The sequence below is a fragment of the Salmo trutta genome, unplaced genomic scaffold (genome assembly GCF_901001165.1).
Source record: "Salmo trutta unplaced genomic scaffold, fSalTru1.1, whole genome shotgun sequence".
In the NCBI taxonomy this organism is placed as follows: domain Eukaryota; kingdom Metazoa; phylum Chordata; class Actinopteri; order Salmoniformes; family Salmonidae; genus Salmo; species Salmo trutta.
The window spans coordinates 23372-48761 of record NW_021822319.1 but is presented as its reverse complement, the minus strand read 5'-3'; the positions used below and the strand labels follow the sequence as shown (position 1 = coordinate 48761).

The window sequence follows — 25390 nt, the reverse complement described above, 5'->3', positions numbered from 1 at the left end:
GCACAGACCTATTCCCTATACAGGGCCCATAAGGCTCTGGTCAAAAGTAGTGCACTCTATAGGGCTCTATTTAGGATGCAAGCCAGCCCTTCATTCATTCAGCCCTCTTCTCTTTTGTCGCCGTAATGATGTCTTCAACAGACAGGGACACAGAGGAGACGGGAACACACTCACTGCCGTATCTCAGTATCTTATTCCAGGAACTGCCGTATCTCAGTATCTTATTCCAGGAACTGCCGTATCTCAGTATCTTATTCCAGGAACTGTCGTATCTCAGTATCTTATTCCAGGAACTGCCGTATCTCAGTATCTTATTCCAGGAACTGTCGTATCTCAGTATCTTATTCCAGGAACTGCCGTATCTCAGTATCTTATTCCAGGAACTGCCGTATCTCAGTATCTTATTCCAGGAACTGCCGTATCTCAGTATCTTATTCCAGGAACTGCCGTATCTCAGTATCTTATTCCAGGAACTGCCGTATCTCAGTATCTTATTCCAGGAACTGCCGTATCTCAGTATCTTATTCCAGGAACTGCCGTATCTCAGTATCTTATTCCAGGAACTGCCGTATCTCAGTATCTTATTCCAGGAACTGCCGTATCTCAGTATCTTATTCCAGGAACTGCCGTATCTCAGTATCTTATTCCAGGAACTGCCGTATCTCAGTATCTTATTCCAGGAACTGTCGTATCTCAGTATCTTATTCCAGGAACTGCCGTGTCTCAGTATCTTATTCCAGGAACTATTTATTTCACTGTCGTATCTCAGTATCTTATTCCAGGAACTATTTATTTCACTGTCGTATCTCAGTATCTTATTCCAGGAACTGCCGTATCTCAGTATCTTATTCCAGGAACTGCCGTATCTCAGTATCTTATTCCAGGAACTGTCGTATCTCAGTATCTTATTCCAGGAACTGCCGTATCTCAGTATCTTATTCCAGGAACTGTCGTATCTCAGTATCTTATTCTAGGAACTGTCGTATCTCAGTATCTTATTCCAGGAACTATTTATTTCACTGCCGTATCTCAGTATCTTATTCCAGGAACTGCCGTATCTCAGCATCTTATTCCAGGAACTATTTATTTCACTGCTGTATCTCAGCATCTTATTCCAGGAACTATTTATTTCACTGTCGTATCTCAGTATCTTATTCCAGGAACTATTTATTTCACTGCCGTATCTCAGTATCTTATTCCAGGAACTATTTATTTCACTGTCGTATCTCAGTATCTTATTCCAGGAACTATTTATTTCACTGCCGTATCTCAGTATCTTATTCCAGGAACTGCCGTATCTCAGTATCTTATTCCAGGAACTGCCGTATCTCAGTATCTTATTCCAGGAACTATTTATTTCACTGTCGTATCTCAGTATCTTATTCCAGGAACTGCCGTATCTCAGTATCTTATTCCAGGAACTGCCGTATCTCAGTATCTTATTCCAGGAACTATTTATTTCACTGCCGTATCTCAGTATCTTATTCCAGGAACTGTCGTATCTCAGTATCTTATTCCAGGAACTATTTATTTCACTGCCGTATCTCAGTATCTTATTCCAGGAACTGTCGTATCTCAGTATCTTATTCCAGGAACTATTTATTTCACTGCCGTATCTCAGTATCTTATTCCAGGAACTGTCGTATCTCAGTATCTTATTCCAGGAACTATTTAGATTGGATGAGTCTGTCCAGGACATACAGCGCCTTCGGAAAATATTCAGACCACTTGACTTTTTCCACATTTTGTTAAGTTTTTTTCCCTCATCAATCTACACAAAATATCCCATGATGACGAAGAATGGAAAATGCCCTCTCTCTCTCTCTCTCTCTCTCTCTCTCTCTCTCTCTCTCTCTCCTCTCCTCTCCTCTCTCTCCTCTCTCTCTCTCTCTCTCTCTCTCCTCCTCTCTCTCTCTCTCTCTCTCTCTCTCTCCCTCTCTCTCTCTCTCTCCTCTCCTCTCTCTACTCTCCTCTCTCTCTCCTCTCCTCTACTCTCCTCTCTCTCTCCTCTCTCTCTCTCTACTCTCCTCTCTCTACTCTCCTCTCTCTACCCTCGTCTCTCCTCTCTCCTCTCTCTCCTCTCTATCTCGCTACCCTCCTCTCTCTACCCCCCCTCTCTCTACTCTCCTCTCCTCTCTCTCCTCTCTCTTTACTCTCCTCTCTCTACCCCCCCTCTCTCTCTACTCTCCTCTCTCTACCCCCCCTCTCTCTACCCTCCTCTCTCTACCCCCCCTCTCTCTCCTCTCTCCTCTCTCTCTCCTCTCTCTCTACCCTCCTCTCCTCTCTCTCCTCTCTCTCCTCTCCTCTGTATTTCTTTATCTCTGTATGATCCACTATGTCCAGGTCTTATTGTAGATTTATCTTCTCATAATAACAGACCATTTTTAGAGTTTCAGGTTTCCCATATGTTTTTGGTAAAGCAGAGAAATTACATAGAAGGTTGTTGGGTTCAGTCCCTCTGTAAGCCAGACGGAATGTTTTTGGTGTTCAGTCCCTCTGTAAGCCAGACGGAACGGTTTTGGTGTTCAGTCCCTCTGTAAGCCAGACAGAATGTTTTTGGTGTTCAGCCCCTCTGTAAGCCAGACAGAATGTTTTTGGGGTTCAGTCCCTCTGTAAGCCAGATGGAATGTTTTTGGGGTTCAGTCAATCTGTAAGCCAGATGGAATGTTTTTGGGGTTCAGTCCCTCTGTAAGCCAGACGGAACGGTTTTGGGGTTCAGTCCCTCTGTAAGCCAGACGGAACGGTTTTGGGGTTCAGTCCCTCTGTAAGCTAGACTGAATGTTTTTGGGGTTCAGTCTCTCTGTAAGCCAGACGGAATGGTTTTGGGGTTCAGTCCCTCTGTAAGCCAGATGGAATGTTTTTGGGGTTCAGTCCCTCTGTAAGCCAGATGGAATGTTTTTGGGGTTCAGTCCCTCTGTAAGCCAGACGGAACGGTTTTGGGGTTCAGTCCCTCTGTAAGCCAGACGGAACGGTTTTGGGGTTCAGTCCCTCTGTAAGCCAGACGGAACGGTTTTGGGGTTCAGTCCCTCTGTAAGCCAGATGGAATGTTTTTGGGGTTCAGTCCCTCTGTAAGCCAGACGGAACGGTTTTGGGGTTCAGTCCCTCTGTAAGCCAGACGGAACGGTTTTGGGGTTCAGTCCCTCTGTAAGCCAGATGGAACGGTTTTGGGGTTCAGTCCCTCTGTAAGCCAGATGGAACGGTTTTGGGGTTCAGTCCCTCTGTAAGCCAGATGGAACGGTTTTGGGGTTCAGTCCTCTGTAAGGCTCATTGAGTCAGCTGTGTTGCCAGTGAAGCGGCACTCAGCTGTAGAAGCACCACACCAACACCTTCCTTCTGGGGTCACACACAGACACACTCACTCATCCTCACACACTCACACTCTCACACACTCACACTCTCACACACACTCACACACACACACACACACACACACTCTCTCACACAGACACACACTCACTCATCCTCACACACACACTCTCACACAAACACACACACACACGCACGCACACACACACACGCACACACACACACACACACACACACACACACTCACTCATCCTCGCACACACACACACACACACACACACACACACACACACACACACACACACACACACACTCACTCATCCTCACACTCTCACACTCTCACACACACACGTCACGACAATGGAAACTGCTCTCGGCATCCATACAGCCAAGCGGTTTCAGGAGAGAAAACAATGAAATGTTTTCAAGTTGTAGACTGGGGGATGGAGAAGCCTGTCAGCGACTCCGTTTCATGGTCCCAGTCTCTCCACTGCATGGCTAAACGCATTATAGGACCTTTTAATGAGGTCTGGGATCGTAAATGATCTCGGAAGCGTCTGTGAAAAGCCATTAATACCTGCCCCTGAACCCACTGGCATCAACCAGATGAGGACTCCACTGGCATCAACCAGATGAGGACTCCACTGGCATCAACCAGATGAGGGACCCCACTGGCATCAACCAGATGAAGGACCCCACTGGCATCAACCAGATGAGGACCCCACTGGCATCAACCAGATGAGGGACCCTACTGGCATCAACCAGATGAGGACCCCACTGGCATCAACCAGATGAAGGACCCCACTGGCATCAACCAGATGAGGGACCCCACTGGCATCAACCAGATGAGGACTCCACTGGCATCAACCAGATGAGGACTCCACTGGCATCAACCAGATGAGGGACCCCACTGGCATCAACCAGATGAAGGACTCCACTGGCATCAACCAGATGAGGACTCCACTGGCATCAACCAGATGAGGGACCCCACTGGCATCAACCAGATGAAGGACCCCACTGGCATCAACCAGATGAGGACCCCACTGGCATCAACCAGATGAGGGACCCCACTGGCATCAACCAGATGAAGGACCCCACTGGCATCAACCAGATGAAGGACCCCACTGGCATCAACCACATGAAGGACACCACTTGCATCAACCAGATGAGGACCCCACTGGCATCAACCAGATGAGGACCCCACTGGCATCAACCAGATGAAGGACCCCACTGGCATCAACCAGATGAAGGACCCCACTGGCATCAACCAGATGAGGGACCCCACTGGCATCAACCACATGAAGGACCCCACTGGCATCAACCAGATGAGGAACCCACTGGCATCAACCAGATGAAGGACCCCACTGGCATCAACCAGATGAGGACCTCACTGGCATCAACCAGATGAAGGACCCCACTGGCATCAACCAGATGAAGGACCCCACTGGCATCAACCAGATGAGGACCCCACTGGCATCAACCACATGAAGGACCCCACTGGCATCAACCAGATGAAGGACCCCACTGGCATCAACCAGATGAGGACCCCACTGGCATCAACCAGATGAGGGACCCCACTGGCATCAACCAGATGAAGGACCCCACTGGCATCATCCACATGAAGGACCCCACTGGCATCAACCAGATGAGGGACCCCACTGGCATCAACCAGATGAAGGACCCCACTGGCATCAACCAGATGAGGACCCCACTGGCATCAACCAGATGAGGGACCCCACTGGCATCAACCAGATGAAGGACCCCACTGGCATCAACCAGATGAAGGACCCCACTGGCATCAACCAGATGAGGACCCCACTGGCATCAACCACATGAGGGTGTGAAGGTCCTGAAGTGGTCTTTGAAGGCTGCTGTTTAGAACAGAGTGAAGCTCGTCTCAGTGTCCAGAGGACAGTTATCTGGGTGACTGGTCACTGTGGGACGACGCTGCACGTTCACCGCTCTCCCTCAGCCCGCTACCTCACAATACAAACCCACAGACGGGCACCCCATCTGACTACAATACAAACCCATCTGACTACAATACAAACCCATCTGACTACAATACAAACCCACAGACAACACAACCCATCTGACTACAATACAAACCCACAGACACACAACCCATCTGACTTCAATACAAACCCACAGACGGGCAACCCATCTGACTACAATACAAATCCATCTGACTACAATACAAACCCACAGACAACACAACCCATCTGACTACAATACAAACCCACAGACGGGCAACCCATCTGACTACAATACAAACCCATCTGACTACAATACAAACCCACAGACGGGCAACCCATCTGACTACAATACAAACCCATCTGACTACAATACAAACCCACAGACATACAACACAACCCATCTGACTACAATATAAACCCACAGACATACAACCCATCTGACTACAATACAAACCCACAGACAGACAACCCATCTGACTACAATACAAACCCATCTGACTACAATACAAACCCACAGACATACAAACCCATCTGACTACAATACAAACCCACAGATATACAACCCATCTGACTACAATACAAACCCACAGACAGACAACCCATCTGACTACAATACAAACCCACAGACAACACAACCCATCTGACTACAATACAAACCCACAGACAATCAACCTATCTGACTACAATACAAACCCATCTGACTACAATACAAACCCATCTGACTACAATACAAACCCACAGACAATCAACCTATCTGACTACAATACAAACCCATCTGACTACAATACAAACCCATCTGACTACAATATAAACCCACAGGTTCAAGCTGAACACAAGCTTGGGTAGACTTAAGACTGTCTATGGCCCTTATGTTCCACACTGACATAATACTATTGAATGAAGCAATGTATTGAACACGTGTTCAAGTGGTATGATAGTATGGCTACTGGAACACAGGCTCTGTATATGACCGGGGAACGAGGCCTGGGAACAGGAATATACAGTAAGACTCTGTATATGACCGGGGAACGAGGCCTGGGAACAGGAATATACAGTAAGGCTCTGTATATGACCGGGGAACAAGGCCTGGGAACAGGAATATACAGTAAGACTCTGTATATGACCGGGGAACAAGGCCTGGGAACAGGAATGTACAGTAAGACTCTGTATATGACCGGGGAACAAGGCCTGGGAACAGGAATATACAGTAAGGCTCTGTATATGACCGGGGAACAAGGCCTGGGATCAGGAATGAACAGTAAGACAGTGTTTGTATTCCTCCACTTGGGTTGATGGGAAAGGTCAAGGATTCCCCAGAGTGCTGCTGAACCTCTTGAATGTGAAGGACTCTGGGTCGAGCAGACGTCAGTAGGCCAGGGGGGGGGGGTTTATCTCCTTGGAAACACAACGATCCACCTCATGTGATTAGAAATGGACGTCTGTCAATAAGACACATTGATCCACATTTGATGTCTGGAGGAGATGGTAATGATGCTGCAGGAGACTCCAACCCACAGCAGCAGGTAGAGGAATACGACCAGGACAGTTAGGATCAGGGGCCGTGTCTAGAGTTAGGATCAGGGGCCGTGTGTATCCAGAGTTAGGATCAGGGGCCGTGTCTAGAGTTAGGATCAGGGGCCGTGTCTAGAGTTAGGATCAGGGGCCGTGTGTATCTAGAGTTAGGATCAGGGGCCGTGTGTATCTAGAGTTAGGATCAGGGGCCGTATCCAGAGTTAGGATCAGGGGCCGTATCCAGAGTTAGGATCAGGGGCCGTGTGTATCCAGAGTTAGGATCAGGGGCCGTGTGTATCCAGAGTTAGGATCAGGGGCCGTGTGTATCCAGAGTTAGGATCAGGGGCCGTGTGTATCCAGAGTTAGGATCAGGGGCCGTGTGTATCCAGAGTTAGGATCAGGGGCCGTGTGTATCCAGAGTTAGGATCAGGGGCCGTGTGTATCCAGAGTTAGGATCAGGGGCCGAGTGTATCCAGAGTTAGGATCAGGGGCCGTATCCAGAGTTAGAATCAGGGGCCGAGTGTATCCAGCGTTTCGGTGTAGGAGTGCTGATCTAGGATCAGGTCCTTCCTGTCCATATTACCTAATTTATTATGATCTTAAAGCTCTTATTCTGAGACTGTTGGTATTTGTTCTTTTGGTCGGCAGAGTTTGGTTTCTCAGGCTGTCCACAGAAGTCGAGGGTTCATTTCAGATACTTGTCTCCCAACCTCATCCGTCTCAGCAGGAAACACGAAAGGTTGTCTGCTGCTCCACTATTCCACCTCTCTCTCTCTGGACATGAAAGGTTGCCTGCTGCTCCACTATTCCACCTCTCTCTCTGGACACGAAAGGTTGCCTGCTGCTCCACTATTCCACCTCTCTCTCTGGACATGAACGGTTGTCTGCTGCTCCACTATTCCACCTCTCTGTTCTGGTGTGGTGGTTCCACCATGTTCAGCATGAGGTAGCCTTGAAGTTGGTTTATACCTGTGAATCAGAGATCAATAATAACAGAATCTATACAAGCCAGGATCAATGACCCAGTCCTCTGCAGAGGTTCTCATTCAATCACGGACCCGGCCAATAATCAATTGTCATTGAGGCTGCTAATAAGGGTCCTGTTGCAGGAATGATCCCACAGAGAAGATCTGCATAGCAACAGTGGACAGACATCACAGGCCAATGTTGATTTTCAACACACTTGCATCACACATACTGTAGTTAGTTACATTTACGTTTCCTTGAGATGTTTTTCTAATATGTCTTTTAGTTTCTTGTTCGTCTTCCCCTGATTCCGTATTGTGATATGTAAAGCTATGAATGTGAATGATCCTGGTCCAATTGGAGGTGTTTAGGTGCTTTCATTCAGATATTGATTAGGTACATAACCTTTTCTCTCTCTTCTCTCTCCCTCCCTCTCTCAGGGTTCCTGGTATCACCATCGCGACGGACATCATCTGTGGTTTCCCAGGGGAGACGGATGCTGACTTCCAGGAGACATGTGACCTGGTGAAGGAGTATCGCTTCCCCAGCCTGTTCATCAACCAGTTCTACCCCCGGCCTGGCACCCCCGCCGCCAAGATGGACCAGGTCCCCGCCCAAGTGGTGAGTTACTTACACCCCTGATTTAAGTTGATGTTTAAGTGTGTATGTGTATGATCACACCACATGAATAGAGTTTAACATGGACCAGAGTGTTTGGAGGCAGTAGAGTTTAACATGGACCAGAGTGTTTGGAGGCAGTAGAGTTTAACGTGGACCAGAGTGTTTGGAGGCAGTAGAGTTTAACATGGACCAGAGTGTTTGGAGGCAGTAGAGTTTAACATGGACCAGAGTGTTTGGAGGCAGTAGAGTTTAGCGTGGACCAGAGTGTTTGGAGGCAGTAGAGTTTAACATGGACCAGAGTGTTTGGAGGCAGTAGAGTTTAGCGTGGACCAGAGTGTTTGGAGGCAGTAGAGTTTAACATGGACCAGAGTGTTTGGAGGCAGTAGAGTTTAACGTGGACCAGAGTGTTTGGAGGCAGTAGAGTTTAACATGGACCAGAGTGTTTGGAGGCAGTAGAGTTTAACATGGACCAGAGTGTTTGGAGGCAGTAGAGTTTAACGTGGACCAGAGTGTTTGGAGGCAGTAGAGTTTAACGTGGACCAGAGTGTTTGGAGGCAGTAGAGTTTAACGTGAACCAGAGTGTTTGGAGGCAGTAGAGTTTAACATGGACCAGAGTGTTTGGAGGCAGTAGAGTTTAGCGTGGACCAGAGTGTTTGGAGGCAGTAGAGTTTAACGTGGACCAGAGTGTTTGGAGGCAGTAGAGTTTAACATGGACCAGAGTGTTTGGAGGCAGTAGAGTTTAACGTGGACCAGAGTGTTTGGAGGCAGTAGAGTTTAACATGGACCAGAGTGTTTGGAGGCAGTAGAGTTTAACGTGGACCAGAGTGTTTGGAGGCAGTAGAGTTTAACCGTGGACCAGAGTGTTTGGAGGCAGTAGAGTTTAACGTGGACCAGAGTGTTTGGAGGCAGTAGAGTTTAACATGGACCAGAGTGTTTGGAGGCAGTAGAGTTTAACATGGACCAGAGTGTTTGGAGGCAGTAGAGTTTAACATGGACCAGAGTGTTTGGAGGCAGTAGAGTTTAACATGGACCAGAGTGTTTGGAGGCAGTAGAGTTTAACATGGACCAGAGTGTTTGGAGGCAGTAGAGTTTAACATGGACCAGAGTGTTTGGAGGCAGTAGAGTTTAACATGGACCAGAGTGTTTGGAGGCAGTAGAGTTTAACATGGACCAGAGTGTTTGGAGGCAGTAGAGTTTAACATGGACCAGAGTGTTTGGAGGCAGTAGAGTTTAACATGGACCAGAGTGTTTGGAGGCAGTAGAGTTTAAACATGGACCAGAGTGTTTGGAGGCAGTAGAGTTTAACAGTGGACCAGAGTGTTTGGAGGCAGTAGAGTTTAACATGGACCAGAGTGTTTGGAGGCAGTAGAGTTTAACATGGACCAGAGTGTTTGGAGGCAGTAGAGTTTAACATGGACCAGAGTGTTTGGAGGCAGTAGAGTTAACATGGACCAGAGTGTTTGGAGGCAGTAGAGTTTAACATGGACCAGAGTGTTTGGAGGCAGTAGAGTTTAACATGGACCAGAGTGTTTGGAGGCAGTAGAGTTTAACATGGACCAGAGTGTTTGGAGGCAGTAGAGTTTAACATGGACCAGAGTGTTTGGAGGCAGTAGAGTTTAACATGGACCAGAGTGTTTGGAGGCAGTAGAGTTTAACATGGACCAGAGTGTGTGGAGGCAGTAGAGTTTAACATGGACCAGAGTGTTTGGAGGCAGTAGAGTTTAACAGTGACCAGAGTGTTTTGAGGCAGTAGAGTTTAACGTGACCCAGAGGTTTGGAGGCAGTAGAGTTTAACGTGGACCAGAGTGTTTGGAGGCAGTAGAGTTTAACATGGACCAGAGTGTTTGGAGGCAGTAGAGTTTAACATGGACCAGAGTGTTTGGAGGCAGTAGAGTTTAACATGGACCAGAGTGTTTGGAGGCAGTAGAGTTTAACGTGGACCAGAGTGTTTGGAGGCAGTAGAGTTTAACATGGACCAGAGTGTTTGGAGGCAGTAGAGTTTAACATGGACCAGAGTGTTTGGAGGCAGTAGAGTTTAACATGGACCAGAGTGTTTGGAGGCAGTAGAGTTTAACATGGACCAGAGTGTTTGGAGGCAGTAGAGTTTAACATGGACCAGAGTGTTTGGAGGCAGGTAGAGTTTTAACGTGGACCAGAGTGTTTGGAGGCAGTAGAGTTTAACATGGACCAGAGTGTTTGGAGGCAGTAGAGTTTAACGTGGACCAGAGTGTTTGGAAGCAGTAGAGTTTAACATGGACCAGAGTGTTTGGAGGCAGTAGAGTTTAACATGGACCAGAGTGTTTGGAGGCAGTAGAGTTTAACATGGACCAGAGTGTTTGGAGGCAGTAGAGTTTAACATGGACCAGAGTGTTTGGAGGCAGTAGAGTTTAACATGGACCAGAGTGTTTGGAGGCAGTAGAGTTTAACATGGACCAGAGTGTTTGGAGGCAGTAGAGTTTAACATGGACCAGAGTGTTTGGAGGCAGTAGAGTTTAACATGGACCAGAGTGTTTGGAGGCAGTAGAGTTTAACATGGACCAGAGTGTTTGGAGGCAGTAGAGTTTAACATGGACCAGAGTGTTTGGAGGCAGTAGAGTTTAACGTGGACCAGAGTGTTTGGAGGCAGTAGAGTTTAACATGGACCAGAGTGTTTGGAGGCAGTAGAGTTTAACATGGACCAGTGTTTGGAGGCAGTAGAGTTTAACATGGACCAGAGTGTTTGGAGGCAGTAGAGTTTAACATGGACCAGAGTGTTTGGAGGCAGTAGAGTTTAACATGGACCAGAGTGTTTGGAGGCAGTAGAGTTTAACATGGACCAGAGTGTTTGGAGGCAGTAGAGTTTAACATGGACCAGAGTCACTCAGTTTAGTCAGTAGTTATCCAGGGTGTAAAATAATTTGTGATTCTGTGCAGTCCGACTGCAATTTGATTCATCTTAAACACACACAGGGATACTGGCAGACATGTCTGGATAAAGGCCTACACATCAGGTCTCACTCAACACCAGTGGTATGTCCCAAATGGCCCTATAATTCCCTATTGTAGTGCACTACCCTATGGGCCCTGGTCAAAGGTAGTGCACTATATAGGTAATGGGGTGCCATTTGTGTCAGAGCCTCAGGCCCAGGCTCAGTTCTGTTTGTACAGGTGTTTCAACCCATTTCACATGTGGGACTACATCAAGGCCTGTTATAATGGCTCAGCGTCGGGCTGAACCACAAGCTGGGGCTCTGCTAATGAGACTACAGATGGCAGAAGACGTTGGGATCAATTCCATTTCAGTTTAGTCAATTCAGGAGATTAACAGCAATTCCAATGAGGGAAAATGAAAGAGACTGACTTGAAATGGAACCAGCCCCCACCCACTACTGCCAGTGACATGTCTGAAAGGACGCCAGCCTAAACTCGGCCACCTCATCATATTATCATAACTACTATATCGACACGAGGTATTAAGGCTGTATTATTGCCTGGATGTTTCCGATGACGATGGGCTTGATTCACCCAGCTGTCAGACCTAATAAATAGTCCAGCAGGAGATGTATTTAAACGTCTTTCAGTACCTCTGATTCTGAATATGAAATATTTTGGAATTTTGTGTCTCTTATCAAGGAAAAAAAACAGGACTAAAAGTTCTCCCTCTCGTCATCTGAACATAAAAAAAATCCTGTTCCAATTATGTCAAGAACATGTCCTGTGAATATTATGTCCTGGAGTGTTTCATACCACACTGGATTAGCACATTCAGAGAGACTGGAATTCTCCTCTCTCTTAATATCTCCCTCTGTCTGTGTGTGTGTGTGTGTGTGTGTGTGTGTGTGTGTGTGTGTGTGTGTGTGAGAGAGAGAGAGATCTCTCTCTCAGCATTAATGGTAATTAATACAGATGTGTTTGTGAACTGAGCCATTGGTTTCCCTCAGACTGAATTTTACCAGTATGAGTAATTCAGTTGTAGTACTAGTCAGTCAGTTCATTTTAACGAGACGTTTCTCATATTTTTACCTGTCTTCAATTACAGCATTCAATTACATCATGTTCAATATTAATGAACAGGAACTCTGGAGCTCTGTCAGAGTGACCAATAACAATAATTTTCAACATTTGCTATCATTGTTTGAAACTGTGGCAGGATCAATACCGTAGAAATAGAATCCATTGAATGGCCTTGGAAACTCTAATCCTGTCGATTTGAATCGGTTTGGAACCTCTAATCCTGTCAATTTGAATGGGCTTGAAACTCTAATCCTGTCAATTTGAATGGGTTTGGAACCTCTAATCCTGTCAATTTGAATGGGCTTGGAACCTCTAATCCTGTCAATTTGAACGGGCTTGGAACCTCTAATCCTGTCAATTAGAATGGGCTTGGAACCTCTAATTCTGTCAATTAGAATGGCCTTGGAACCTCTAATCCTGTCAATTTGAATGGGGCGGCCAGTTCTATGGATTCTTTCTATACTAAATACACTCCAGTGAAGTGTACCAAACCATTACTGAAGACCACAAGGTTTAAACAGGACTTTAACCAGGACTAGATCATCTGTGGTTTAACCAGGACTAGATCATCTGTGGTTTAACCAGGACTAGCTCATCTGTGGTTTAACCAGGACTAGCTCATCCGTGGTTTAACCAGGACTAGATCATCTGTGGTTTAACCAGGACTAAATCATCTGTGGTTTAACCAGGACTAGATCATCTGTGGTTTAACCAGGACTAGGTCATCTGTGGTTTAACCAGGACTAGCTCATCCGTGGTTTAACCAGGACTAGATCATCCGTAGTTTAACCAGGACTAGATCATCCGTAGTTTAACCAGGACTAGATCATCTGTGGTTTAACCAGGACTAGATCATCTGTGGTTTAACCAGGACTAGATCATCTGTGGTTTAACCAGGACTAGATCATATGTGGGTTAACCAGGACTAGATCATCTGTGGTTTAACCAGGACTAGATCATCTGTGGTTTAACCAGGACTAGATCATCTGTGGTTTAACCAGGACTAGATCATCTGTGGTTTAACCAGGACTAGATCATCCGTGGTTTAACCAGGACTAGATCATCCGTGGTTTAACCAGGACTAGATCATATGTGGTTTAACCAGGACTAGATCATATGTGGTTTAACCAGGACTAGTTAATCTGTGGTTTAACCAGGACTAGATAATCTGTGGTTTAACCAGGACTAGATCATATGTGGTTTAACCAGGACTAGACCATCCGTGGTTTAACCAGGACTAGATCATCTGTGGTTTAACCAGGACTAGATCATCTGTGGTTTAACCAGGACTAGATCATCTGTGGTTTAACCAGGACTAGATCATCCGTGGTTTAACCAGGACTAGATCATCCGTGGTTTAACCAGGACTAGATCATATGTGGTTTAACCAGGACTAGATCATATGTGGTTTAACCAGGACTAGTTAATCTGTGGTTTAACCAGGACTAGATAATCTGTGGTTTAACCAGGACTAGATCATCTGTGGTTTAACCAGGACTAGATCATCTGTGGTTTAACCAGGACTAGATCATCTGTGGTTTAACCAGGACTAGATCATCTGTGGTTTAACCAGGACTAGATCATCTGTGTTTTAACCAGGACTAGATCATCCGTGGTTTAACCAGGACTAGATCATGTCTTCCTGGAGATGATGTGCATTCAGGTGCTCTAAAACTCCTGAGACTACGACCTCAATTTCCACACCACTGGGGTTGTAGTTATTATTATCAATAAACAGACACCGGCTGGGCTGCAACTTACCACCTTTACTGGTGGGTGAGTCGTTTCACTGCTTAAAGCCTGGTTCATTTCCCGTGGTTGAAACAACATGGCCGCCCCCCCGACACTACACTAAACCTTAGTCACGTCGGGGTCATTAAAATGACTTCCCTGCTCCTCCCGCATGCCTGGCCTGCCTGCAAGACCTCCTCAGCTCTTCCTGAAGAGGCAGCGGTGGAGGAGGCCATCCATTAGATGCTCCTAACCATTCATCACTGTGTGAAGGCATGGGGCCTCAGCGCCCAGCGGTGTCCGGCTGGACAGGAGGTGAAGCGCTAACCAAAGCAGCCCATCCCTCCATCCCTCTTCCCTCCCTCTCCATCCGTTCGCCAATATAAGCTTTGGCAAACGGATGGAGCCAGTCTGGGCTGGGTAGAGATGGAGCTGGGTAGAGATGGAGCTGGGTAGAGATGGGGCTGGGTAGAGATGGGGCTGGGTAGGGATGGGGCTGGGTAGGGATGGGGCTGGGTAGAGATGGGGCTGGGCTGGGTAGGGATGGGGCTGGGTAGGGATGGGGCTGGGTAGGGATGGGGCTGGGTAGGGATGGGGCTGGGTAGAGATGGGGCTGGGTAGAGATGGAGCTGGGTAGAGATGGAGCTGGGTAGGGATGGGGCTGGGTAGAGATGGGGCTGGGCTGGGTAGAGATGGGGCTGGGCTGGGTAGAGATGGGGCTGGGTAGAGATGGGGCTGGGCTGGGTAGAGATGGGGCTGGGTAGAGATGGGGCTGGGTAGAGATGGGACTGGGTAGAGATGGGGCTGGGCTGGGTAGGGATGGGGCTGGGTAGAGATGGGGCTGGGTAGAGATGGAGCTGGGTAGGGATGGGGCTGGGTAGAGATGGGACTGGGTAGAGATGGGGCTGGGTAGAGATGGGGCTGGGTAGAGATGGGGCTGGGTAGAGATGGGGCTGGGTAGAGATGGGACTGGGTAGAGATGGGGCTGGGCTGGGTAGGGATGGGGCTGGGTAGAGATGGAGCTGGGTAGAGATGGGGCTGGGTAGAGATGGGGCTGGGTAGGGATGGGGCTGGGTAGGGATGGGGCTGGGTAGGGATGGGGCTGGGTAGAGATGGGGCTGGGTAGAGATGGGGCTGGGTAGGGATGGGGCTGGGTAGGGATGGGGCTGGGTAGAGATGGGGCTGGGTAGAGATGGGGCTGGGTAGGGATGGGGCTGGGCTGGGTAGGGATGGGGCTGGGTAGAGATGGGGCTGGGTAGGGATGGGGCTGGGTAGGGATGGGGCTGGGTAGAGATGGGGCTGGGCTGGGTAGGGATGGGGCTGGGTAGGGATGGGGCTGGGTAGAGATGGGGCTGGGTAGAGATGGAGCTGGGTAGGGATGGGGCTGGGTAGAGATGGGGCTGGGTAGAGATGGGGCTGGGTAGGGATGGGGCTGGGTAGAGATGGGGCTGGGTAGAGATGGGGCTGGGTAGGGATGGGGCTGGGTAGAGATGGGGCTGGGTAGGGATGGGGCTGGGTAGAGATGGGGCTGGGTAGAGATGGGGCTGGGTAGAGATGGGGCTGGGTAGAGATGGGGCTGGGCTGGGTAGGGATGGGGCTGGGCTGGGTAGAGATGGGGCTGGGTAGAGATGGGGCTGGGTAGGGATGGGACTGGGTAGGGATGGGGCTGGGTAGGGATGGGGCTGGGTAGAGATGGGGCTGGGTAGGGATGGGGCTGGGTAGAGGATGGGGCTGGGTAGAGATGGGGCTGGGTAGAGATGGGGCTGGGTAGAGATGGGGCTGGGTAGAGATGGGGCTGGGTAGAGATGGGGCTGGGCTGGGTAGGGATGGGGCTGGGTAGAGATGGGGCTGGGCTGGGTAGGGATGGGGCTGGGCTGGGTAGAGATGGGGCTGGGTAGAGATGGGGCTGGGTAGGGATGGGGCTGGGTAGAGATGGGGCTGGGTAGAGATGGGGCTGGGCTGGGTAGAGATGGGGCTGGGTAGAGATGGGGCTGGGTAGAGATGGGGCTGGGTAGGGATGGGGCTGGGTAGAGATGGGGCTGGGTAGGGATGGGGCTGGGTAGGGATGGGGCTGGGTAGAGATGGGGCTGGGTAGGGATGGGGCTGGGTAGAGATGGGGCTGGGCTGGGTAGAGATGGGGCTGGGTAGAGATGGGGCTGGGTAGAGATGGGGCTGGGTAGGGATGGGCTGGGTAGGGATGGGGCTGGGTAGAGATGGGGCTGGGTAGAGATGGGGCTGGGTAGAGATGGGGCTGGGTAGAGATGGGGCTGGGATGGGTAAGACTGTTTTCTCTGGCCATCTGGAGGATGGTATTTATGTGTGGCCCTGCGGTAGAGTAGACACTGCTGCCTGGCTGAGCTGACTGATGCTGCTGTGGGGAGGAGAGACAGACTACAGACTACGGCACCAGGTGTGCCAGTCAGCCATAGGAGACTTCAGACAGGACCGCTACAAAGAGGAATGTGCGCTCTTTATTTCTCTCCCTCTCTCTCTCTCTCTCTTTCTCTCTCTCTCTTCATCCCTCTCTCTAACTCTCTATTTTACTCTCTCTCCCTCTCTCTCTCACTCTCTATTTTACTCTCTCTCCCTCTCTCTCTCTCTCTCTCTCTCTCTCTCTCTCTCTCTCTCTCTCCAGACACACCTATTCAGTTTCTTACAAGGCATAGCAACAACACAGTTCTGCCTGTTCTTCCCCTGGTCAATAATACCTTTGTGTTGAACTGTACTGGCAATACACCGTTTGTAAAATATGAGAATCAGCTTGCTGCGTCTTCCTCACCACTGAGAACTACTCGTGTTGTTTTTGTGGATCAAAGTTCATCAAACATGATTAGTTTATAGACCAGCTAGTTTTCCACCTTCTCCTCGGAGAACCCCAGCCGTTCCATGCAGTCTATTCCACAGCTGACACACCTGATTCAACTGTTCTACTAATCATCAAGCCCCTGATTGGTCGATCAGGTCAGCTAGTTCAGGGTTACTAATCATCAAGCCCCTGATTGGTCAATCAGGTCAGCTCGTTCAGGGTTACTAATCATCAAGCCCCTGATTGGTCAATCAGGTCAGCTCGTTCAGGGTTACTAATCATCAAGCCCCTGATTGGTCAATCAGGTCAGCTAGTTCAGGGTTACTAATCATCAAGCCCCTGATTGGTCAATCAGGTCAGCTCGTTCAGGGTTACTAATCATCAAGCCCCTGATTGGTCAATCAGGACCATCCAGATCTGTTTAATAAACAGAACAGACTAAAGAAGAGAGAGAGCCAGTCTACAGGACCATCCAGATCTGTTGAATAAACAGAACAGACTAAAGAAGAGAGAGAGCCAGTCTACAGACCATCCAGATCTGTTGAATAAACAGAACAGACTAAAGAAGAGAGAGCCAGTCTACAGACCATCCAGATCTGTTGAATAAACAGAACAGACTAAAGAAGAGAGAGCCAGTCTACAGACCATCCAGATCTGTTGAATTAAAAACTGTATGTTGGATGGGTTTAAACGATGTATTGGTAAATCAACTTAAACTGATGAACCATGAACATAATACAGCTGCTATGAAGCCGTGTTCCTGTAGTTCCTGTAGACTCAGTGAAGTGGTTAAGTACTGGCTATTTATCCACTTATATTGTTCACATATTGTTGAATGTGCTCGTAGTGAAGTTACTTATGAACATGTGGCCCACAGAATAGAATAAACACAATAAAATATTGTATACTTCATTTCCCCCCCATCAACACAAAGCCAGGTAACTTATAAGCAAAGCATTCAGCGTACACAGAATAGTATCTAACTTTACTTTCCCCCATGAACACAAAGAGCAAGCTGTGGCTGACAGCAGTGGTAGGACAGAATGTGGATGTTTCTAAGGACAAGGCTACGTCTTGAAGTACAAAGAGCAAGCTGTGGCTGACTGCAGTGGTAGGACACAATGTGGATGTTTCTAAGGACAAGGCTACGTCTTGAAGTACAGCATTCCTCTGTCCATACCTCTCAGAACTGATTGGAGATCCTTCCACATTCCTACCTCATTGTTACCTCAGGAAACGCCATAGCCCACATTTCACAGTATGTACCTGGAAAGCACTTACCTTCACCTCGTAAAACCCTGTCAATTGTTATACGCAGCCTTTCAATATACACATTCCCCTTCAACTGCTGTCTTATAGAGCCAAGGTGCTCAGAGCTCCAGGGCCGAGTCAGGCTGTCAGAGCTCCAGGGCCCGAGTCAGGCTGTCAGAGCTCCAGGGCCGAGTCAGGCTGTCAGAGCTCCAGGGCCGAGTCAGGCGGTCAGAGCTCCAGGGCCCGAGTCAGGCTGTCAGAGCTCCAGGGCCGAGTCAGGCTGTCAGAGCTCCAGGGCCGAGTCAGGCTGTCAGAGCTCCAGGGCCGAGTCAGGCTGTCAGAGCTCCAGGGCCCGAGTCAGGCTGTCAGAGCTCCAGGGCCGAGTCAGGCTGTCAGAGCTCCAGGGCCGAGTCAGGCGGTCAGAGCTCCAGGGCCGAGTCAGGCTGTCAGAGCTCCAGGGCCGAGTCAGGCTGTCAGAGCTCCAGGGCCGAGTCAGGCTGTCAGAGCTCCAGGGCCGAGTCAGGCTGTCAGAGCTCCAGGGCCGAGTCAGGCTGTCAGAGCTCCAGGGCCGAGTCAGGCTGTCAGAGCTGTTAACACTCAACACGTTAACACACAGCACGTTTCTAAATGAACGTTTCGTCGATGCCGTTCTCCTCTCTAGTCTGAGCAGACAGACGCAGGCCAATCGGGACGTCAACCTGTTTTGGCTGCGTTGATTTGCATTGATTTGCATGTTATTAGGAGCTAAATGCCCAGGTGTCCTCAGTTCAGGTGTCTTCTCAGTAAGACATCAGTGACCTAATTTGAAGGTGGTGAGGACGTTTTTTTGACATGTTCTGGTGACTCATTGCACAGCAGCTTTTTGTGGGACGTCAATATGTTTGATTGATTTAGATGTAGTGTGTTGATATGTTGCTGTCCTTCGGTATCAAGGGAGTAGAAATGTGTGTCGTATTTGTTAAAGTCTGAGATCTGACTGGTTCAAGCAGATGGATGGACGTCTCTGAATGTGTCCCAAATGGGACCCTATTCCCTATGTACTGCACTACTGTTGACCAGAGCCCTAAGGGACCCTATTCCCTATGTAGTGCACTACTTTTGACCAGAGCCCTATGGAGACCCTAATCCCTATGTAGTACACTACTTTTGACCAGAGCCCTATGGGGACCCTAATCCCTATGTAGTGCACTACTGTTGACCAGAGCCCTAAGGGACCCTAATCCCTATGTAGTGCACTACTGTTGACCAGAGCCCTATGGAGACCCTATTCCCTATGTAGTGCACTACTGTTGACCAGAGCCCTAAGGGACCCTAATCCCTATGTAGTGCACTACTGTTGACCAGAGCCCTATGGAGACCCTATTCCCTATGTAGTGCACTACTGTTGACCAGAGCCCTATGGGACCCTATTCCCTATGTAGTGCACTACTGTTGACCAGAGCCCTATGGAGACCCTATTCCCTATGTAGTGCACTACTGTTGACCAGAGCCCTATGGAGACCCTATTCCCTATGTAGTGCACTACTGTTGACCAGAGCCCTATGGAGACCCTATTTCCTATGTAGTGCACTACTGTTGACCAGAGCCCTATGGGGACCCTATTCCCTATGTAGTGCACTACTGTTGACCAGAGCCCTATGGAGACCCTATTCCCTATGTAGTGCACTACTGTTGACCAGAGCCCTATGGAGACCCTATTTCCTATGTAGTGCACTACTGTTGACCAGAGCCCTATGGGACCCTATTCCCTCTCCAAGTCTCTTTGATGGACAGACAGCATGTCTCCCGTTGAACAGCTGTCTGTCCGTTTGTCTGTTCATGTAGAACTACTGAAGGCATTTGAGCTGAGAGATTCACATCCGTGTTTCTTTCTGATGAACACCTCACTGCCTCGGGTCCAGGCCTTATTAGTGGCCAATCCAAACCCTGTTGGACCTCCAGTGTCCCTCCACGTTTCCCCTCCATGTCCTCCCCTACGTCCCTCCATGTCCTCTCCTACGTCCCTCCATGTCCTCTCCTACGTCCCTCCATGTCCTCCCCTCCATATCCTCCCCTACGTCCCTCCATGTCCTCCCCTACGTCCCTCCATGTCCTCCCCTACGTCCCTCCATGTCCTCTCCTACGTCCCTCCATGTCCTCCCCTCCATATCCTCCCCTACGTCCCTCCATGTTCTCCCCTACGTCCCTCCATGTCCTCCCCTCCATATCCTCCCCTACGTCCCTCCATGTCCTCCCCTACGTCCCTCCATGTCCTCCCCTACCTCCCTCCATGTCCTCTCCTACGTCCCTCCATGTCCTCTCCTACGTCCCTCCATGTCCTCCCCTACGTCCCTCCATGTCCTCTCCTACGTCCCTCCATGTCCTCCCCTCCATATCCTCCACTACGTCCCTCCATGTCCTCTCCTACGTCCCTCCATGTCCTCCCCTCCATATCCTCCACTACGTCCCTCCATGTCCTCCCCTACGTCCCTCCATGTCCTCCCCTACGTCCCTCCATGTCCTCTCCTACGTCCCTCCATGTTCTCCCCTACGTCCCTCCATGTCCTCCCCTACGTCCCTCCATGTCCTCCCCTACGTCCCACCATGTCCTCTCCTACGTCCCTCCATGTCCTCCCCTACGTCCCTCCATGTCCTCCCCTCCATGTCCTCTCCTACGTCCCTCCATGTCCTCCCCCCTAGTTTCAAATAAAGATAAGTGGTTTATTATTTGGCTTATCAAGATTATTTTCTGCCGTCCCTGACTCCGGAAGGTTCCGGGAGAGGAGAGCGACTGACTGCTTTGGGCTGTAACAGGAGCGGCAGCAATCTCAGCCCAGGCCTCAGCTCCTAATAGGCTGAAATAGTGAGTCTGGGTCCAAAATGCCACCCTATTCCCTTTCTAGTGCGTGACTTTAGACCAGGGTCCATAAGGGGTAGTGCACTATATAGGGAAATGGGATGCCATTTGGGATGCACTCTGTCTCCCAAGGTCAGCTTTGGGTTCATGGTGTTTGATCAAATTCCTGCTCCTATTCAACCCAGAATGAAGATGTGATTTCAGGGTGGAAAGTAAAGAGATTCTCTTAAGGTAGCTGGTTATCTTCCTCTACCCGAGCCTGGCAACCTTCCTCCAACCTCTCTCCTCTCCTCCTCCTCCTCCGACTCTCGTCTCCCTCTCTCCCAAATCAGAAGGGCCAGAAGGCATACTTCACCATTGGAATAGGATCTACACAATTGTGTGTGTGTGTGTGTGTGCCTGTGTCTGTGTGTGTGTGTGTTTGTGGGGGTTATGGAGTGAATACTGCAGGGATCTCATTGGTGGTGTTGAGGAATAGTATTCTCGGGTAGGGTAGGGTGAGAACCATCTGTCTGTCTGAGACCTTCTGTAGATGTGGCCCTATTGGATTTCTTCTGGTTTTACAAGTAGACGTTTGAGGAGTTTTTCTGTGAATTAAGATGTTTTCATTGTTATCTTGGTCTGAAACTATCTCTCCATCTCCATCTCTCTCTCTGTCTCTCCATCTCTCTCTCTCTCTCCATCTCTCTCACCATCTCCATCTCTCTCTGTCTCTCCATCTCCATCTCTCTCCATCTCTCTCTCTCTCCATCTCCATCTCTCTCTCTCCATCTCTCTCTCTCCATCTCTCTCCATCTCCATCTCTCTCTCTCTCCATCTCTCTCGCCATCTCCATCTCTCTCTCTCTCTCTCTCCATCTCCATCTGTCTCTCTCTCCATCTCTCTCTCTCTCTCCATCTCTCTCTGTCTCTCCATCTCTCTCTCTCTCCATCTCTCTCTCGCTCTCTCTCCATCTCTCTCTCTCTCTCCATCTCTCTCTCTGTCTCTCCATCTCTCTCTCTCTCCATCTCTCTCTCTGTCTCTCCATCTCTCTCTCTGTCTCTCCATCTCTCTCTGTCTCTCCATCTCTCTCTGTCTCTCCATCTCTCTCTCTCTCCATCTCTCTCTCTCTCTCTCTCTCTCTCTCCATCTCTCTCTGTCTCTCCATCTCTCTCTCTCTCCATCTCTCTCTCTCTCTCTCCATCTCTCTCTCTGTCTCTCCATCTCTCTCTGTCTCTCCATCTCTCTCTGTCTCTCCATCTCTCTCTCTCTCCATCTCTCTCTCTCTCCATCTCTCTCTCTCTCCATCTCTCTCTTAATTCAGTTCAATAGACTTTATTAACATGGCATGTAAAATGACTTACATTGTCAAAGTATACATGTATAAATAAATGGTGGGACCAACAGCAGTAATAATAGTAGTAGTGGACATGTGATTACCATTAACAACAACTGCAACAACAATATTAATGAGAGTAATAATACATTAAAGCGATGGTAGTAGCCCAGTGTCAACATGACTGAGAAGACACATGACCTGGTATGAAAGACTAAACTAAAACTTAATGGGAAATATTCTTTACATTGAATTGCACTTTTCACTGGCTGTCCCTCAGGTTGTGGCAGGAGGATGCACATTTGGTACATTTAGGCTTTTTCTTAATCTTTTGTAGTTTCAAATTCTTTGTACTGAATGATCATTTTTTGAAACAAACATTCTCTTAGGTCTGAGTATTTGTCACAGTGTAACAGGAAATGCAGCTCTGTCTCTACCTCTCCCCTGGAGCAGAGTGAGCACAGCCTGTCCTCTCTGGTTTGTCTGTGACGACCGGTCTCTATAGCCAGACTGTCCTCTCTGGTTTGTCTGTGACGACCGGTCTCTATAGCCAGACTGTCCTCTCTGGTTTGTCTGTGACGACCGGTCTCTATAGCCAGACTGTCCTCTCTGGTTTGTCTGTGACGACCGGTCTCTATAGCCAGACTGTCCTCTCTGGTTTGTCTGTGACGACCGGTCCTCTATAGCCAGACTGTCCTCTCTGGTTTGTCTGTGACGACCGGTCTCTATAGCCAGACTGTCCTCTCTGGTTTGTCTGTGACGACCGGTCTCTATAGCCAGACTGTCCTCTCTGGTTTGTCTGTGACGACCGGTCCTCTATAGCCAGACTGTCCTCTCTGGTTTGTCTGTGACGACCGGTCTCTATAGCCAGACTGTCCTCTCTGGTTTGTCTGTGACGACCGGTCTCTATAGCCAGACTGTCCTCTCTGGTTTGTCTGTGACGACCGGTCTCTATAGCCAGACTGTCCTCTCTGGTTTGTCTGTGACGACCGGTCTCTATAGCCAGACTGTCCTCTCTGGTTTGTCTGTGACGACCGGTCTCTATAGCCAGACTGTCCTCTCTGGTTTGTCTGTGACGACCGGTCTCTATAGCCAGACTGTCCTCTCTGGTTTGTCTGTGACGACCGGTCTCTATAGCCAGACTGTCCTCTCTGGTTTGTCTGTGACGACCGGTCTCTATAGCCAGACTGTCCTCTCTGGTTTGTCTGTGACGACCGGTCTCTATAGCCAGACTGTCCTCTCTGGTTTGTCTGTGACGACCGGTCTCTATAGCCAGACTGTCCTCTCTGGTTTGTCTGTGACGACCGGTCTCTATAGCCAGACTGTCCTCTCTGGTTTGTCTGTGACGACCGGTCTCTATAGCCAGACTGTCCTCTCTGGTTTGTCTGTGACGACCGGTCTCTATAGCCAGACTGTCCTCTCTGGTTTGTCTGTGACGACCGGTCTCTATAGCCAGACTGTCCTCTCTGGTTTGTCTGTGACGACCGGTCTCTATAGCCAGACTGTCCTCTCTGGTTTGTCTGTGACGACCGGTCTCTATAGCCAGACTGTCCTCTCTGGTTTGTCTGTGACGACCGGTCTCTATAGCCAGACTGTCCTCTCTGGTTTGTCTGTGACGACCGGTCTCTATAGCCAGACTGTCCTCTCTGGTTTGTCTGTGACGACCGGTCTCTATAGCCAGACTGTCCTCTCTGGTTTGTCTGTGACGACCTGTCTCTATAGCCAGACTGTCCTCTCTGGTTTGTCTGTGACGACCGGTCTCTATAGCCAGACTGTCCTCTCTGGTTTGTCTGTGACGACCGGTCTCTATAGCCAGACTGTCCTCTCTGGTTTGTCTGTGACGACCGGTCTCTATAGCCAGACTGTCCTCTCTGGTTTGTCTGTGACGACCGGTCTCTATAGCCAGACTGTCCTCTCTGGTTTGTCTGTGACGACCGGTCTCTATAGCCAGACTGTCCTCTCTGGTTTGTCTGTGACGACCGGTCTCTATAGCCAGACTGTCCTCTCTGTTTGTCTGTGACGACCGGTCTCTATAGCCAGACTGTCCTCTCTGGTTTGTCTGTGACGACCGGTCTCTATAGCCAGACTGTCCTCTCTGGTTTGTCTGTGACGACCGGTCTCTATAGCCAGACTGTCCTCTCTGGTTTGTCTGTGACGACCGGTCTCTATAGCCAGACTGTCCTCTCTGGTTTGTCTGTGACGACCGGTCTCTATAGCCAGACTGTCCTCTCTGGTTTGTCTGTGACGACCGGTCTCTATAGCCAGACTGTCCTCTCTGGTTTGTCTGTGTCGACCGGTCTCTATAGCCAGACTGTCCTCTCTGGTTTGTCTGTGACGACCGGTCTCTATAGCCAGACTGTCCTCTCTGGTTTGTCTGTGACGACCGGTCTCTATAGCCAGACTGTCCTCTCTGGTTTGTCTGTGACGACCGGTCTCTATAGCCAGACTGTCCTCTCTGGTTTGTCTGTGACGACCGGTCTCTATAGCCAGACTGTCCTCTCTGGTTTGTCTGTGACGACCGGTCTCTATAGCCAGACTGTCCTCTCTGGTTTGTCTGTGACGACCTGTCTCTATAGCCAGACTGTCCTCTCTGGTTTGTCTGTGACGACCGGTCTCTATAGCCAGACTGTCCTCTCTGGTTTGTCTGTGATGACCGGTCTCTATAGCCAGACTGTCCTCTCTGGTTTGTCTGTGACGACCGGTCTCTATAGCCAGACTGTCCTCTCTGGTTTGTCTGTGTCGACCGGTCTCTATAGCCAGACTGTGCTCACTGAGTCTGTACCTAGTCAGTGTTTTCCTCAGTTTTCTATCAGTCACAGTGGTCAGATAGTCTGCCACTATGTACTGTCTGTTTAGAGACAAATAGCATTAAAGTTTACTTAGATTTTTTGTGGTGTCTTTCCAAAAGGTGATATATTTTTATTTTTGCTTTGTGATGGTTTGGTTGGGCCAGATGTTCTGAGTGCTGTCCTGAGGCTCTATGGGGTTGGTTTGGGTTAGTGAACTGAGCCTCAGAACCAGCTGGCTGAGTGCTGTCCTGAGGCTCTATGGGGTTGGTTTGGGTTAGTGAACTGAGC

General features: G+C 49.2%; 1 protein-coding gene and 1 long non-coding RNA gene across 2 annotated transcripts in view; both read left to right on the top strand.

Annotated features, from left to right (window-relative positions):
* Nucleotides 1-25390, top strand: part of LOC115181706 (threonylcarbamoyladenosine tRNA methylthiotransferase) — a 255799-nt gene that overhangs the window by 228563 nt on the left and 1846 nt on the right. The window contains exon 4 of the mRNA XM_029743533.1: nucleotides 8201-8381. Coding sequence (XP_029599393.1) covers nucleotides 8201-8381 — 181 coding nt within the window. The remainder of the gene's footprint in view (nucleotides 1-8200; nucleotides 8382-25390) is intronic.
* Nucleotides 17067-17574, top strand: LOC115181708 (uncharacterized). Its single transcript, XR_003873495.1, has 2 exons — nucleotides 17067-17266; nucleotides 17378-17574. It is a non-coding gene; the product is annotated as an uncharacterized LOC115181708 (long non-coding RNA).